Genomic DNA, 18,371 nt, shown 5'->3' on the forward strand with positions numbered 1-18,371 from the left:
ATGAATAAATAAAGTTTGTGATCAGTTGTGCAAAACATTTCGCTTTATTCCCATGTCTGTTGCATATAATTAGTGGATGAATGTATGTGTTCTGTTGATAGGTTATAGACTTTCTACTGTTCTCAACTGTGTTTCACTTTAATTGGATAGTCCTAACACATGCCTACAAACGCTTAGTGGAGAATGCCTACTAAAAGTATACTAATAGTCAACTCTAGATGAGTTGACGATCAACAGATAGTCAACTAAACTCTAAAGTTGCTTATCTGTTGATCATCAACTAATGCTTAATGTAATCTTTAGTTGACATCTTGACTCTCAACAGATTATCAACAGATAGTCGACATGACCCTGTTGACTTTCAACTGACAGATTGATTTTGAGTAGTTTGTCAATTTTGAAGATGTTGACACAATATACAGATAGTAAGGTTGAATATTGGTTAATTGCTGTTGACATGCTACTAAATGTCAACTGATGACTTATAGAGTGTTAAATATGGACTATCAAAATAAAGTGTTACCTATGTTTTATAATGATTGATCATGAAAGTGTTCTCAAAGCTGGTAAAGGTGCAGCTAGTTTGAATGACTTTGTATACTGCAGGGTAGTAGTGAATTTACTCCAGGTGGAACTAATGTGATTTAACACTTGATTAGATTTCACATAATTCATCCACATCTGTAAAGTAACTAAAAGTATTCAATACACGTAGTGGAGGAAAAGTACACCATTAACCTCTGAATTCTTATCAGGAAGAAGTACAAAAGCAACACATGGTAATACTCAAGTAAAGTACAAGTACCTCAAAATTGTACCGTAATATTGTTGATGCTACTCCAACAAGGTTGTGGCATATTCTTATAATAGAGTATTGTTGAAAAGTAGGCAATTAGGTAATGCATTGGAGCTTTTACTGTTAATCTCTGCAAAATAGAGCTCTTTACATGGAGTTTAAAACCCACAAAGCATTATACATCCATCCCCATGCCTAATTGTGTACAAATCTCTTAGTAGAGTTGCCAAAATAGTTCAATTTCATCAACACTTTCTGTGATTTTTTTTCGTTTGTGTTGAGATCAATAGCCAAATGTACGTCTGGTGCTATTTCAATGCATATTGTGCTGTGCAAACCCCTCCTTTAGATCTGAGGATCACTTAAGGTCTATTAATACCGGTAATTTTAGAAATACTGGATGCTGCTGTGACTGTCTTTGCCCAGCAGATGGCACCATTGTCCTTCAAAACAGCTACGGGTGTTTTAAGGGCCAATAATCAGGGTGAGGTATTTTACTGCTGCAGGTCTAGAGGGTGGTGTCATGAGATGCATGAAGGTCAATATTCTGAATTTGGACACATAATCCATTGCGTATCTGTCTTAAAAACATGTTGTGTATACAACAGTAAGCCATTAACCTTGCTCACTTAATTGATAACACCATTATAGTTGTGTTTGTGTAGATGTGTCATGTCTTAAAAAGCCCAGCTACAGACACATGTTACATTTTACAGGAGCAATTTGTATTCTTGTTTGACTCTTCCGGTGGACAAAAATAACTGAGAACACTTTGCCAGTGATCATGCAGTCCTCCATCTATCTTTCCAATATATTTCACGCTGAGTGCTCCACATCTGCAGGTTGTTACCTGAGTGTCTCTGCACTCACCTAGCCTTAACATATCTGAGTCACTATGCTTTGAATAGCTCTCTCCTCCGGTTGAACCTGAAGATTGGTCCACATTTAAACCACTTTGTTGCCTGTGATGAATCCCTTGAGACAGCCGCGTGGTCCAGTGGCGCGTATTTGTGGCTTTACAGCAGAAGCATGTGAGTCCAAGAAACGACAAATGTAGTAACAGCTTTCTACGTCTCTGAGAACTTTTTATAAGGTCCTTCAAAGATATGAAAATGAGCCGCTTTGTTTCATGGACTTATGTCTTCACGTGTTCAGCGACACTTTGATCAGCCAAATCTTCTAAGAGTGGACGTGGTGGATTAACAAACTGTAAATTGGGAGGATTAAGTTGTTTTTTCATGGTTGGACACTTTTGATCCAGACTGATTTTATATAGGAGCAGCATTTGAATGAACTTTTGGATGTGACATGAAGTCTAAATGGTCCTTAATGGTTAAAACCTAAATAAAAGAACACTACACAACCAGAATACAAGTTAAAATGTTAACAAAACTGTGCAAAACTCAATTCTTATAATTGTTTATTTTGGCATCATGTTGGCTAAAATGTACGATAAGTCAATACAAATCAAGCTATAATTATAAAAAGTACAAGTAAATAATAGAACAATTATTGTGGTCATGTCCATATATCCATAAGTGAAAGACCTGGTAGAAATAGTTATTATAATACAGTTTTATGATTTTGTATAATTATGAATAAGTTTAGGAAACAATCCACCAAAACCCACACAAGAGTCAAATGTGAAGGGGTCGTTGTTGAGGCATTTTCTTGAGTGCATCTTTTGTTTTTTTGTAATATTTATGGACTTCAATTTGATCCAGTTTTCTAAATGGAAGAGCAAAGAAGACATTCAGATGAATAAATAAAAGAAAGTAGTGCCCAAGTGACCCAGAGGTTTTACCAGCAGATTCAACTCTCCCTGCTCGCTGAACTATGAATACTAAACACTGGAGTGCAGCTCAGAGCAACGATGTGAGAACGGCTGCTACGTTGTTGGAGGTAAATGGGTTTGTAATGAAAAATGTGAGAGTAAATCGCTGCACTGCAGAAAATTACCTGTGAAAGAGCAACGAATCTACTTAAACCCCCAAACTCGGTTTTACGACTAATACACTGAAATGAATAATTAAATACCTGCACAGGTAACTTCTGCCCTGTCCTCCACCTTCCTTTGCGTCTATTATTCATCAGTTTAAGAGCTCCTGCCTACATGAAAAATAGAAAAATAATCACGATGCTATAAAAGGACAAAATGGTGATTTACCTGCATGCATGTCTCCTCTCAAGACACGTCAATTATTAAAGACACATGATGGAAGCTGAGGGATAAGACACTACAAAGAGCAGTGAGTAACTCGTGTCTTCGAGTCAAACCACTTTAGAGACAGAAAGAAAATCAGTGAGTGGATACAAAAAAACTATTTTTGGACACTTTTTTGTTCCTGTATTTTGAAAATAAGATCCAACAATCTTAAGATAGTAAAATCTACTTTGCAGGTGTGCAAATCTTTGGGGAAAACAGACATATGCTCGTTTTTAAATCTTGAAAAAAGTTTATTTGAATCTTGAGACTTGTTTTAATATTGTGGTTGAGCGTTCAGCATGCAAAACCAAAAAATATTGGCACCAAAATTGATTTATTCAATATTTTTTCCTCCTTTTTTTTTTTTACAGTGCACATTATACAAAAATATAGAGTAGCAAAAGTTCAGTGTCCAAAAGGCAGTGTTATGTCAAATTCACATCAATCATTTCCTAACAGCAGAACGGAGAAGTCCATAAGGATCTTTAAAAAAGTTTTTTAAGTACAAAACACAACCTTTTCTGTCACAGCACAGGGAGAGGATGCAGCCAATATTTCAGCTGAGTAGGCCAAATACATACACACATATTTGTACACTTTATACACACATGTACTGTATTTTGTGTAAGAGTGTGGTTTGTTGACGCGACACAACACCTGAATGCATCACTTGATATTTACAATTTAGAAACACAATGGGATATATATACATGTCGCAGGATGGAGTGACTTAAATATTAGAAATATGGTCCTGTTTTAGTAGCATATTACTTGTAAAATGATTTTATTTTAAGAGTCAGAATAATTTCTAAGAAGTTTCCTGAAAGTATTTAAGTCGCAAAATATATTTAACATATATGGAGAATAGACATTTGATGTAAACAAATGTACCTGATAAAGTGTTTCTATTAAAGACAACTCTGTTTTCCATGTCTCGGAAATATGAGTGTGACAAAAAATGCCCCAAAATCGATAAAATATGAAACAGTGACATCTGTGAACATACGGAAAATAATTAACAGAAAAGTCAACACATTAGTTTTTACAATGTGCAGCACATGCGGTAGTGAGCAGTGTCAGAATTGTCTTCTTCAGTGTCTTTTCCGTTGCTGTTTCTGCTAAATATGAACATTAAAGCAAAAAAAAAAGTCATTTATTTGCTTCTTCACTGCGTAGGATGAAGAATGGTGATGTTTCTCACAACTAATCATTTCAGTTCTCTGGTTTTCATCACAGATATCAGTCTTATGTGTCCAGGGTAAATATTGTACATTATTACTGAGTCCTCTGAACCCACCTGCTGAAAATGAGGGAAAGGGAAAATCCCCAAACTAGCAGATGGGTCTCCTCTCAGTCCGGTGAACATCCAGATAAAAAACATCGTCCAGGAAGTCTGGATCCTTCACACAAACAAGGCGGTGAAGTAAGGGAAAGTTCTGTGAGTGTTGGTTTCATTATACACCATTTTTTGAAGAATAGGCAAGAACAAAAAGCCCGCCAGCTTTCATGGCAACAGGAGACTTTGTGAGTGTATTTGAAGAATGTGGAAAACTTAAAGGACACTCAAGGTGCGGTCACATTTGCTATGCATTTAGGTCGAGTCCTGCAGAATGTATTATACTTTATACTGTGATTTAACACCTTTTTTGTAGAATATTAAACTACGAGCAGCAAATTATGAGGATTTTGTCTCATGTGACCAAACCTTTGAATGGCTTTCAAGGATTTCCTCCACATTGGCAGCTAGAGTTTAGGAAGAAAAGGAGAAAAAGTGTAATTGGTTTAAATGGTGTGCGCTCCAAACCTTATTTTCTTTGCATGCTGTACAGTAGCAACTCGTATTTCTATGAGTGAGGAAACACTTCATGGTGGGGTCTTGTGAGAGTGACAGAGGGGTGCTTTGTGTTCAGAGCCTCCTCTCAGCTGTGCAGGTAGGTCCTGCAGGGCGAGTCTGGGTGGAAGTCGTACTTGCCCAGGCTGGGGGGGGTAGTAGGTGGTGGCGAACATGTTGCTGGCGGGCAGCGGGGAGGGGAAGTGGTTGCACGTCTCGTCGTTCACGTGGAGATTGTTCTTGTTTAACGTCTGTAGGGTGGAGACACAAGGAGAGATGTTACACACAAATCTGTGAATCTGTTATTATCTGGCTACAGAGCTGGAAGAAGTATGTCTGCTTATGCTAATTAATGCAACTTGTGCCAATTGCCCAACATAATGCAAGTTAGCATCCGGCAGTTTCTATATATATATATCCTTTATTTAACCAGGTAAAAGTCTCATTGAGATTAAAATCAAGAGGGCAGCATGATCAAAGTTACAACAAATGAACACAAAACAATACAGGCAGACGTCGTGAAACACCAATTAAATGGCACACTAACCAGTCAATATGCTAAATAAAAGAAACTATTAGGAAAACATTAAAAACTGGCACTCTATATGCTGGGGACCCGTACTATACATTTCTAACATTAAACCTTGGGTTACTAAACATTTCCAGGCTCACAATAGCACTCTATGAGCTGTCAAACAGGCTATAACAGTTAGCTAGAGACAGAGATGGCAAAAGTACACACATCCTTTACTCAAGTAGAAGTACAGATATACGCGTGTTAAAAGTAGAAGTACTGACTAAACTTCTATACTCAAGTAAATGTAAATGTACTTCAGTAAAAAGTACCCATAACTAGCAGCTGCTTTAAAGAGTACCTGACCTCCCTTTATATTAATAGAACAATAATGTCATTGTTAGCTAATGAATGTTTCCATGCTGAACAACGGCAACATGACAACGTTTCCATTGGTCCCTCTTCTTTAGAGAAGACCAGGAAATGATGGATACACGGATCGTGTTCAAATCAATAGGCACGCAATGACTCTAAAGAATAATGATCACGCATCAAACACACATTCAAACTAAAGGAACCAGCTGTTTGGAAAATGGGAGAAGTAGAAAGTACAGGTATTTGAGTTCAACATGTAAGAAGTAGAAAGTACAGGTATTTGTGTTCAACATGTAAGAAGTAGAAAGTACAGGTATTTGAGTTCAACATGTAAGAAGTAGAAAGTACAGGTATTTGAGTTCAACATGTAAGAAGTAGAAAGTACAAGTATTTGTGTTCAAAATGTAAGAAGTAGAAAGTACAGGTATTTGAGTTCAACATGTAAGAAGTAGAAAGTACAGGTATTTGTGTTCAACATGTAAGAAGTAGAAAGTACAGGTATTTGAGTTCAACATGTAAGAAGTAGAAAGTACAAGTATTTGTGTTCAAAATGTAAGAAGTAGAAAGTACAGGTATTTGAGTTCAACATGTAAGAAGTAGAAAGTACAGGTATTTGAGTTCAAAATGTGAGAAGTAGAAAGTAAAAATTCGTCAGAAAAATAAGTAGTGGAGTAAAGTACTGATACCAGAAAAATGTACCTAATACAGTAACAAAGTATTTGTACTCCACTACTTCCCATCTCTGGCTAGAGATATAACTAATCACCCCACCTTGAACTCCATGGGGATGTACTTCTCGTTCTTTGGCGTGGCGTTGCCCTGCTTGTTGTAGGTCAGGTGGTTGGGGGTGCTGGGGTGGATGACGGCGGACTCTGCGGACGCTCGGTTCAGTTGATAGCAGTAGCTGTAGGCCAGAGCCGAGAGCAACGCCGCCGCAAAGAAACTGGCTGAGCCCACGGCGACTAACTGGAACAAAGTGAAGGCTGGAGACAGAGGGAGGGGATGAAGAGAGGGTGAGACTAAGGCTGTTCATAGGGGACCATGACTATACACTGCAGATCTCTTTGGTAAAACCAGTAGTTTTTAGGGAAACATTTGGCCTGCTGGTGACTCTAGACTAGACAAACATTCTGTAATAAGGCGGATCGAGCCTGCAACGCAAATCTGACAGTTATCAAAGAAAAATGTTCAGTGGATTTACTAAATGATAACCACACCAAGAATCACAACAGGCTGGAAACAGAGCGGCAGGAAGGGAGGAAGAGAGGATGAGACTAAGGCAGTTCCTATCAGCTTTTATATTACTTGTGTACAGCAGAAGTGGAAATGCATATATTTACTCTATCATGATATGTAACAGAGATACGCTGGTCATTTCCATATTTGGAAAAAAGCTTTTTCTGCAAATGTGCATGTGTTAAAATGTATAATATGATATATTATGTGTGTACTGTAAATAGATATATTTGAACATTGTAATCCTTTGTTATTAGTATTGCTATATCATTTATTTAAACCAGCCGTCATTTGTTTAAGTAAAGAGTCAACCAAACTTTCACTTTTCATATTTTTGTTGGAGTCAAGCTTATTGCTACTTGTGGATACATCGATTTTGGGATTAGACGGGACTACAGTGTATATGAAAGATTACTCTTACAGTTAATTGACCAACCAACAACTTTTCCCAGTAATCTGTCACATTGGGAAAAAGCCACAAACAAAATCGATATGCTACAGAGAGTGTGGGAGAAAGAAGAAAGCCAATAACTCTGAAACTTTGCAACAAAAACTTGGTGTTCAGTGGCAGCAATTTAACTGAAGTGGTATTGATTTATTGCGGATGCGACAGGAGTGTGTGTGTGTGTGTGTGTGTGTGTGTGTGTGTGTGTGTGTGTGTGTGTGTGTGTGTGTGTGTGTGTGTGTGTGAGAGCTGGGAACAAAGTGCTTTTGTGAGTAACTGCTTGATTGTACTCACTTCCACAGCTCTGCTCCTCCTGCCCAGATAAAATAACTGGAGAGAGACAGAAATAAATCGATGCAGTGAAGTTTAATCACCGCAGCTCCAAAAGATCAAACAACAGAAATAATTAACAGTTCATTTTTTGTCAATGTGCTCTCCATTAATTCATCTTCTTTTAGTTTCTACACAGAGGGAACAAGCATTTATAGCGTGTGAGTAACGTTTTGAGGGATTTTACAGCTCATATCAGCAGCAGTTTTTAACACTTAGTGGTTTTATAAACAGGAAGAACGTCCTTACCGGGGACTTCGTGAGGCTGGCAGGGCCGGGCCTGGGTGATGTTCCCCTGGCAGAGACCGCCCTCGAGCCCCTGGTCCTCCCCACAGTGACGGGTGCGATGCTGCAGACCCTCGTCACAGTCCCCCCAAACCGTCCACTCACCCCAATCTGAAGAGCAAAGAGAAAAATATCTCTCATCACCGGCTTGTGTGTATATATATATATGTTTTGTTGTTGTTGCTGCTCTACGCTGATTTACCTTCACAGGTGTGTGTGTTGCAGAGCGCCTCTTCAGTGTGCAGGCCGATGCAGATGTCTCCTCCGCTGGCAGGGGGGGGGTTGCTGCAGGTCCGAGTCCGCTGGTAGTGCCCCCCCCCACAGCTGGCAGAGCACTGGGACCAGGACGACCAGCAGGACCAGGACCCACTCACTGCAACACACACATTATACACTTTATTTATGTAATGTGCACACACACATACAATGTTGACTTTTGAAAGAACATCCATAACATTCATCTGTTTGCAACTTATATATATATATCAATATTCCAATTACTTGTATAGACTATTCTGCACTATTTCTACTATGTTCTATTTTATTTTATTTGAGTCTACTCTCTTAAATGAATCGGCCCCATACTGTTGCTGTTGTAATACCGTACATTTCTCCGTTGTGGGGCAAATAAAGGAATTCTGATTTTGATATTCTGATATTGCATCAACCAGAGACATGAAGCTTAGCGCAAGTTCAACCAGGAAGACCGTCTTCAGTCATTCATTCACATATTCCCAGCTTACTACTCTCTCTCCTCTCAATCAGTCACTCCCCAGCTAAACCTATCACTTCGCTCTATTCCCACAAGCCTATCATAGTGCAACCCTAACCCTTTAAATCTGCTCTCTCCCCTCCTGACAGCTGTCATTTCAGGCGACTCAACGCAGCCCTCCTCCCCCCTTCCACCTTCCTTTCTTCCAAATCCAGGGTCAAGCTTAAACCACTACCCTCCCGAATGATATTCCAGCACAACGGGGGCTAATCGCCAAACACCATTACATGCATCTGTGTATTTCCGGCAAGAAATATATATCGTTACATAAAAAACTGTCCCTCCTGATTGAATTCCTGTTACCTGGGCAGGGCTCGGTGTTACAGTCCTGATACTCCACAGGTGATCCCACGCAGGCGCTGGGGTTGGTCCGGCCCTCTGATGTGGAGCAGCTTCGTTTCCGGGTCCTAAAGCCTCTGGAACACGGCTGAGAACAGCTGGACCACGTTTCCCACAATCCCCAGCGCACACCTTGGGGCTGAGATGGAGTTCGCCCGCTAGTCTTCACCAAGTCTTCAACCAGAGCTGGAAACACACAGAAAAAAAACATTGTATTTGCTTTATGAGAATCACAAATGCATTTATTTATTTATTTGGGGTCACATTATATTAAAAGTACAGTTTTGCAAATCATATATTTTTAGAGACCCGAAAATGACAAATTAAATCCCTTACAAAATTAGTCAAATAAAATAAAAACGAAAAAAATACACAGGCGTTGTTTGAAATGACAAATATCTACACATGTACATTTGTTTTGTGGTGGTTGTACTCTCCAGCCACCTCCCTTGTGTGTGTGTTTCCCTTTCCCTGTCTGTGTGGGCGTGGTGGCTGTCACTCCTGGCTCCCGGCTCAACCTCCACCTGCTGCAATCAGTTGGGCACCCTCCTCTACTACACACCTGATTTCCATCAGCCATTTACTAATATGGCATATCAGCGGAGGCTCCACAACTTGTCAGCGCCAGATCGTTGTTTAACCCCAGTGGATCACTCTCCAACCGGATTATTCTCCACGCTCCTCCACCTCAAAATAAACCTTTTTTAACACTCTGCCATGTCCTGCGTTTGGGTGCTCTCGGATAACCGTAACATGTTTTTTTTTAAATATATGTTACTCTCTTAAAAGCCTAAATCCTTAATGCCTAACATAAGTTTAGCAATCATGAAGAGATGTCACAAAAGAAACATCATATTTACCACTTTGATGTTGATTATGTTTTGACTAAAGGGCCAATATCACATTTTAAATTATTGTTTATTTTTGGATTTGAACATTTCTTTAATTAACAACTTCATAAATGACAGGTTTGACATTGCAGACGCTCTTGTGTTAAAGGGTAAAAATGGTTTTGATGGTAAAATGCATGATTGTGTAAATCCTCTGGAGTCCTGAGAAAATCTAAAGTTCTACATTCAATGAGTTTTACAAACCTCGCCATGCAGACATCCTGTTTTGAAACATTAATTAGTGAGGTGTAATCTGGGCCATGTTGAAAAATGAACCAGTTTTCACCATCCACAAAGAGAAATGATTTACATATAGCTGAGGAGCACTTCCTGAGGCTTTCCATGGGGATAGCTGAGATATTTCAGGATGAGACAAAAACCTAAGATGAAACAATGAAGTTACATTTTCACCTCGTCAGCTTTACCTATTTTGGAGTAAAACCCTCACCTGAGATGACTTTATAGCTTTGTTGTTGTACAAGAAGGATTGTATAAAAGAGAGACAAGCTGTGTTTTTTTGGGATCTCGTCCACCAGCAGCACTGTCCATATACAGACTGTCTCTAGGGTTACAACAGGCTTATAGGATGGTATAATCCCAAAGTAAGTCACAGTATTACTAACTCAGCATCGTTGAAACCCCAGAGTTTTGTGACTTTTGCCGTCTCCTGGAATATTTTTTGAATTCTTATTTTATATAATAATAATAATACATTTATTTTATGTAGGCGCCTTTCAAGGCTCTCAAGGTCGCCGTACAAACACATAAAAAACAAGATACACAATACATAACACCAGCATAAGAAACATAAACAAGACAATGCAGTATATAACAAATCAAATAAATAAAAACAGAGGATGTGTGATGGATAATGATCAGGGTGGATATGCGAGTGTGAAGAGATGTGTTTTGAGGCGTGATTTGAAAATGGGGAGAGAGTCAGTGTTGCGGATGTCAGCTGGGAGGGAGTTCCAGAGGCGGGGTGCAGAGCGGCTGAAGGCTCTAGACCCCATGGTGGTTAAACGGAAGGGGGTGCCGTGAGGTGGAGGGAAGCAGAAGACCTGAGAGTGCGGAAGGGTGTGTTGATGTGCAGGAGGTCGGAGAGGTACAGAGGAGTGAGGTTATATACATTCTTATTCTGGTCTAGTTTCATTATCTTAAATAATGTGTACACACAACATTTATTGCACGTCTGTCATTTTTTCCCGGGTAATTGTAGGTTTTCTTATTTGTTTTTTTGTGCACAGCAGGGTCTCAGGACAGCGGGTTTCATACACACTGTAAAGCCACCTGTGACACATGTGCAATGTGTGAAATTGGCTTATATAAATAGAAGTTGATTCGATTTGATGATCCCCAGGTTAAAGTGGCCTCAGGCTTTCTACCTGCAGCAGGTAATGACCACACCAGCTGTGTTTCCATGGTGATAACCAATAACCCCTGCTGGGAACTGACAAAGGAGGAAAAAACATGGCTACATTTGAGATTTTCTAACAACAGCAGAGAAAAGTGGTGGAGTTTTAAAGTTGCAGTTTCCTGTTCCCAGTAACAGAGATGACAAAAGTACACACATCCTTTACTCAAGTAGATGTACACATCCTTTACTCAAGTAGATGTACACATCCTTTACTCAAGTAGAAGTACACATCCTTTACTCAAGTAGATGTACACATCCTTTACTCAAGTAGATGTACACATCCTTTACTCAAGTAGAAGTACACATCCTTTACTCAAGTAGAAGTACACATGCTTTACTCAAGTAGAAGCACACATGCTTTACTCAAGTAGAAGTACAGATACCTGTGTTCAAAAATACTCTGAGTGACTAAACTTCTTTACTCAAGTAAAAGTAAAGAGGCTTTGAAATGTACTTCAGTAAAAAGTACCCATAACTAGCAGCTGTTTTAAAGAGTACCTGACCTCCCTTTATATTAATAGAACAATAATGTCATTGTTAGCTAATGAATGTTTCCATGCTGAACAACGGCAACATGACAACGTTTCCATTGGTCCCTCTTCTTTAGAGAAGACCAGGAAATGATGGATACACGGATCGTGTTCAAATCAATAGGCACGCAATGACTCTAAATAATAATGATCACGCCACCAAACACACATTCAGACTAAAGGAACCAGCTGTTTGGAAAATGAGAGAAGTAGAAAGTACAGGTATTTGAGTTCAACATGTAAGAAGTAGAAAGTACAGGTATTTGAGTTCAACATGTAAGAAGTAGAAAGTACAGCTATTTGTGTTCAACATGTAAGAAGTAGAAAGTACAGGTATTTGTGTTCAACATGTAAGAAGTAGAAAGTACAGGTATTTGTGTTCAACATGTGAGAAGTAGAAAGTACAGGTATTTGAGTTCAACATGTAAGAAGTGGAAAGTACAGGTATTTGTGTTCAACATGTAAGAAGTAGAAAGTACAGGTATTTGAGTTCAACATGTAAGAAGTAGAAAGTACAGGTATTTGAGTTCAACATGTAAGAAGTGGAAAGTACAGGTATTTGTGTTCGAAATGTAAGAAGTAAAAGTAAAAAGTCGTCCGAAAAATAAGTAGTGAGTAAAGTAAGTACAGTAACAAAGTATTTTTACTCCACTACCTCCCACCTCTGGCGTGTACTCACAGTCCGTCTGGCAGGCTCCGGACCCGTCGTTGGGGCAGAACCGGGTCTCCAGCTTCTTCTTGCCCAGCTGCAGCTGCTGGGGGTCGGGCAGCAGCGCACGGCAGGTGTACCTGAACCTCTGCTCCTGCCGCGCCCCGTCCTGACTCACGTTCACCGGCATCCAGGGGGTCCAGGGGGTGTTACGCCGCACCTCAGGACACGCCTCCAGGTTACAGGCCTTATACTCCTGCACAATAACCATATTGATGTGAAATATATCATACAGTATCCATTCTGAAAGAACATACATAACATTAATCTGTTTGCAACTCATGTCATTCCAATTACTGTATATAGACTATTCTGCACAGTTTCTATTATATTATATTTTATTTGTATTTACTTGCACTATTTTATCTGTTATATTGTGTTGCACTGTTGGAGGAGCCTGTGACCTCAGATTTTCATTGTCATAGCTACACTGCAGCTGTGTACAAATGACAATAAAAGCCTTGAAACCTTCACTGATGTGCTTTGTTATCCTTGTACATTGTATTATATTGTATGCACTGGCATTTTTTCATATATCCTTGGTTGGACAAAAACCTCAATGAACAATCATCCTTGTGAAGATCTGGAATTAAGGGGACGGGTGGGGAGGGCGGGATTGGGTGGGATGCAATGCTATTGAATGTATATTTCTTCTGATTTTGAAATCTCAATAAAAACTGTTAAACAATAAAAGCCTTGAAACCTTGAACAACAACAAGAATCTTTTCTTTTGTAAATTAATGTATGAATCATCTCTGCTGGTCACTATTTCTCCATTCTAAATAGTTCGAGCTTATGAATTTGTCAGATTTCTCTAAGCAAAATCAAAATCCCTACAGTACCATTGAACATCCAGGACAGCTGTTGCCGTTCTCACAGGTTCTGGTTCTGGAGTGGACCCCCCCTCCACACTCAGCGCTGCAGTGAGCCCAGGGGCCCCACGCCGTCCACGACACCGGCAGGGGACATGGCTTCTTCTCATTGCACAGCCTTAAAAAGACAAACACTGACGTCATTACTATGCACAGTCGGATATTTGGGGAAGGGACAATGCACATAAATTAACAGAAGCACTTAAGTCCATAATTTAAATGTGCCAGATTCAAGATTCAAAGGTTTTATTGTCATATGCACAAAGCTACAGTGTAGAAATGGCAATGAAATTCTTCTACCTGTCAATGACTACATCGCTACCTCCTTGGGAAGACACTGATGCAGATGTATCTCACCTCTCCTCTCGCCCCTGGCCCACACACACTCGCCCCTCGTGTCGAGGCGAGGGGTTGTTGCAGGAGCGCTGCCTCACTTCAAACCCGATCCCACAGCTGCTGCTGCACTGACCCCACGAGGACCAGGGCGTCCAGCCGCCATTCCTGAGGAGCAGAGGGGGAATCTGTGGGCCTTTTGGCAATATCTGACTCAATATCTGACTCAATATCTGACTCAATATCTGACTCAATATCTGACTCAATATCTGACTCAATATCTGACTCAATATCTGGACTCAATATCTGACTCAATATCTGACTCAATATCTGACTCAATATCTGGACTTAATATCTGACTCAATATCTGACTCAATATCTGACTCTGACTCAATATCTGACTCAATATCTGACTCTGACTCAATATCTGGACTTAATATCTGACTCAATATCTGACTCTGACTCAATATCTGACTCAATATCTGACTCTGACTCAATATCTGGACTCAATATCTGACTCAATATCTGACTCAATATCTGATTCAATATCTGACTCAATATCTGGACTCAATATCTGGACTCAATATCTGATTCAATATCTGACTTAATATCTGACTCAATATCTGGACTCAATATCTGACTCAATATCTGACTCAATATCTGACTCAATATCTGGACTCAATATCTGGACTCAATATCTGACTCAATATCTGACTCAATATCTGGACTTAATATCTGACTCAATATCTGACTCAATATCTGACTCAATATCTGGACTTAATATCTGACTCAATATCTGACTCAATATCTGACTCTGACTCAATATCTGACTCAATATCTGACTCTGACTCAATATCTGACTCAATATCTGACTCTGACTCAATATCTGACTCAATATCTGGACTCAATATCTGACTCAATATCTGATTCAATATCTGACTCAATATCTGACTCAATATCTGGACTTAATATCTGATTCAATATCTGACTCAATATCTGGACTCAATATCTGATTCAATATCTGGACTTAATATCTGACTCAATATCTGGACTCAATATCTGACTCAATATCTGACTCAATATCTGGACTTAATATCTGACTCAATATCTGACTCAATATCTGACTCAATATCTGGACTTAATATCTGACTCAATATCTGACTCAATATCTGACTCTGACTCAATATCTGACTCAATATCTGGACTCAATATCTGACTCAATATCTGACTCTGACTCAATATCTGACTCAATATCTGACTCTGACTCAATATCTGACTCAATATCTGACTCTGACTCAATATCTGACTCAATATCTGGACTCAATATCTGACTCAATATCTGATTCAATATCTGACTCAATATCTGGACTCAATATCTGATTCAATATCTGACTTAATATCTGACTCAATATCTGACTCAATATCTGGACTCAATATCTGATTCAATATCTGACTTAATATCTGACTCAATATCTGGACTCAATATCTGACTTAATATCTGACTCAATATCTGGACTCAATATCTGATTCAATATCTGACTCAATATCTGGACTCAATATCTGACTCTGGGCTGTATTGAGAAAGCTGAGGGTATCTGATGAAGATGATTCCTTGTTTGATTAATGTTCATAAAGAGAGACTGTACCTAGAGCAGTTTGCCACCTGGATGGTCGGTCCTTTACACTCGACGCCGCCACACCGGGCCAAAGGTCCGTCACACGAGCGAGACCGACACACACAGCTGCTGACGGATCCCTCGCCATCATCGTGGTTACAAGGCTGCCACGGCGCCCACGTACCAAAACCTCCATCCTGGGTCAGGTTCCTCACCTCCAGAGAGGAGATAGAGGATAGATTAAAGTCACCCTTTAATTAACGTTTTAATTATTTTTAGTTAAAGTAAGTTACAAGACAAGTGCATTTACAAGTAAAGACAAATAACAAAATATACATGGAGACAAAAAAAGAAAAGAAAAACAGTGTGTGTGTGTGTGTGTGTGTGTGTGTGTGTGTGTGTGTGTGTGTGTGTGTGTGTGTGTGTGTGTGTGTGTGTGTGTGTGTGTGTGTGTGTGTGTGTGTCTGTAAACAATTTAGTAATAAATGACAACATTATAATTAAAATGATATGAGTAACAATATATTGGTCATGTATCCTAGGGTGTGTGTGTGTGTGTGTGTGTGTGTGGCCTAGTTTAGGATTATGGTTAGGGTAAGGGTTAGGCATGTGTTGGTTATGGTTAAGGTTAGGATAAGTCTCCAGAAAATGCATGTAAGTCAATGTAATGTAAGTGATGTATACATGGTATGTGTGTGTGTGTGTGTGTGTGTGTGTGTGTGTGTGTGTGTGTGTGTGTGTGTGTGTGTGGGTATGTGTGGCCTAGCATTACTATACTTGTGGGGACCTAAATCTATTTACACAGTCACGTGTGGGGACTCGCCTCCCTTATGGGGACAAATTGGAGGTCCCCATAAGGGGAATCATTAATTTTAGGGTGAAGACTTGGTTAGGTTTAGGGTAAGGGTAAGGTTAAGGGTAAGGGTTAGGGTAAGGGTTAGGGTTAGGCATGTGTTGGTTAAGGTTAGCATAAGTCTCCAGGAAATGCATGCAAGTCAATGTAATGTCCCCTGAAGTGATGTATACATGGTATGTGTGTGTGTGTGTGTGTGTGTGTGTGTGTGTGTGTGTGTGTGTGTCTTACTGGGCACTGGGTGATGTTTTGGGTCCACTGGTTCATGTTGGAGCTCCCCTCGATGGTGGTGCAGCGTTTCTGTTTGAGATCCCAGCCGCAGTACGGGTCCCGAGCTTCCAAGCAGTGACTGATATAAGATATGTAGTCAGTTAAAGTGTTGCAGCTGCAGAAATATCAAGTTTCTCTGCACTACTGTCTTGTTTTTAAATAATGTTCTGTATATGTATTGGAAGACCTCTATAGGGCTGTCAGATAGACTGATACCGAGGCGTCACACAGTATTTTAAAAGGTTTTCAACATATTGAAGTAGCACCCACAGACTCATTAAATGCCTGGTTAAGTAACGTCTGCTGTTAGATTTGTCAAAATATGGACTGACATTTTAAAAGTAGTTTGGGCTCTTAACAATCATCTCTCTCATCTTTTTGGACTTGGCCACCCACACATTATTGTCTCTTTAATGACCCTATGATCATCAACCTTTTTATCAAGTATCTTTGAGTTTGAAGCTGCAGTTTGAGTTTTTTTGGCTCTTACACTTCACTTGGATAGCTGGAGCAGCGTTCTAACGGGATCTTCACCAGTCTGTCGTCCAGCCCAACAATCAGAGACCTGTCACTGTGGAGGATTTGCAGGCTCTTGATTGGTCCGATCTTCCCCGGGGGGAGGAGCCTGAGTTCCTCCAGGTAGCAGCCTTGGAGACTTTTATTGGATGTGGAGAGAGTCTTCAGGATGGTGCCGTATTCTGATTAAAGATAGACAAGTTATAGGATGAAAATGATCTTTACTAAATGTCTTTATTGGTTTTTTTGCTCACCTGTTCCGATGTACATGACGTGGTAGAGGGTTTCTCGGCCCTGCACGATGTCCACCACCAGCTTGGAGAGGCGCAGGTTGTCCTGAGTGAGCAGAGGGTTGACGGTGAGCGGCTGCACCACGTCGTTCATGAGGTAGAGCCGCTGGGCGTCCTGCAGGCTGCGCTCCGTCAGGTTCCCCCCCGGGCCGCCCTCCTCCAGCGTCCCACACTGAGGGATTAGTGAGACGTGTTTTCAAAACATCATTACTGTGGGGGAAACTTCTGAAGCAATTGGAAACAGGACTCAGAGAGACACGAGGAGAGCTGGAGCTTTGATGGCAAACACTGACGGTTTATTTGGAGTTATGGCCGGAGAATTGACGAGACAGGTGGTGTGTCACGAGTTGACACAGCGGTTGCCAAACCAATTCTGAAGAACCCTTCTGCAGCTTGAGGTTTTAACTAGTTCGGAGTGTAATAATCAACATTCTTCATCAGCGAGACTAAACAAATGTCTAACTAGAGCTCTCGTCCGTAGGAAAGAACGTGTGCCAGGGAACCTACGTCCCTGAACAGTAAACTACCTCATGGCGGCTTGTGATCGGTCACAGACTGGCAACAACAATGCGCCCAAGCTGCCCCTCCTTAAGAGAGATAGCAGCAATACCCAAGGCCGTAGACCTTCCATGGGAAAAGAGACAGTGAGAAGAGAAAACGATGAACTGTTTCGAAGGTTGAATACCTAAGCAAATTATTCCCTAAAAATGATGAGTCTGCAGGTTTCGCCTGAACAAAACCCTCCTGCTTATATAACTGATTAGTCTGTTTCCAACCTAGGAGCACGAGCTGCAAAATACCTTTGTGAAGGTCAGTGGTGGAAGAAGTATTCCAATGTTGTACTTAAGTAAAAGTAGAAATACTTAAATGTAGGGATACTCTGTTATAAGTAAAAAGTCCTAGGATGGAGCTGAGCTATTCTCACCAAAATATACTCTCTATTTTC

General features: G+C 40.2%; 1 protein-coding gene across 1 annotated transcript in view; it reads right to left on the minus strand.

The window, feature by feature from the left end:
• Positions 1-3,232: 3,232 nt before the first annotated feature.
• The window catches only part of LOC117546905 (semaphorin-5B-like), a 30,525-nt gene continuing 15,386 nt past the window's right edge, over positions 3,233-18,371 (minus strand). Inside the window, 14 exon segments of the mRNA XM_034217310.1 lie at positions 3,233-4,987; positions 4,989-5,084; positions 6,494-6,705; positions 7,698-7,733; positions 7,983-8,129; positions 8,221-8,391; positions 9,094-9,315; positions 12,646-12,871; positions 13,518-13,665; positions 13,905-14,048; positions 15,527-15,711; positions 16,581-16,698; positions 17,110-17,317; positions 17,390-17,597. Of these exon segments, the coding sequence (XP_034073201.1) occupies positions 4,922-4,987; positions 4,989-5,084; positions 6,494-6,705; positions 7,698-7,733; positions 7,983-8,129; positions 8,221-8,391; positions 9,094-9,315; positions 12,646-12,871; positions 13,518-13,665; positions 13,905-14,048; positions 15,527-15,711; positions 16,581-16,698; positions 17,110-17,317; positions 17,390-17,597 (2,187 nt within the window). The 3' untranslated portion in view covers positions 3,233-4,921.

This window comes from Gymnodraco acuticeps, unplaced genomic scaffold, assembly GCF_902827175.1.
Source record: "Gymnodraco acuticeps unplaced genomic scaffold, fGymAcu1.1, whole genome shotgun sequence".
Classification (NCBI taxonomy): Eukaryota; Metazoa; Chordata; class Actinopteri; order Perciformes; family Bathydraconidae; genus Gymnodraco; species Gymnodraco acuticeps.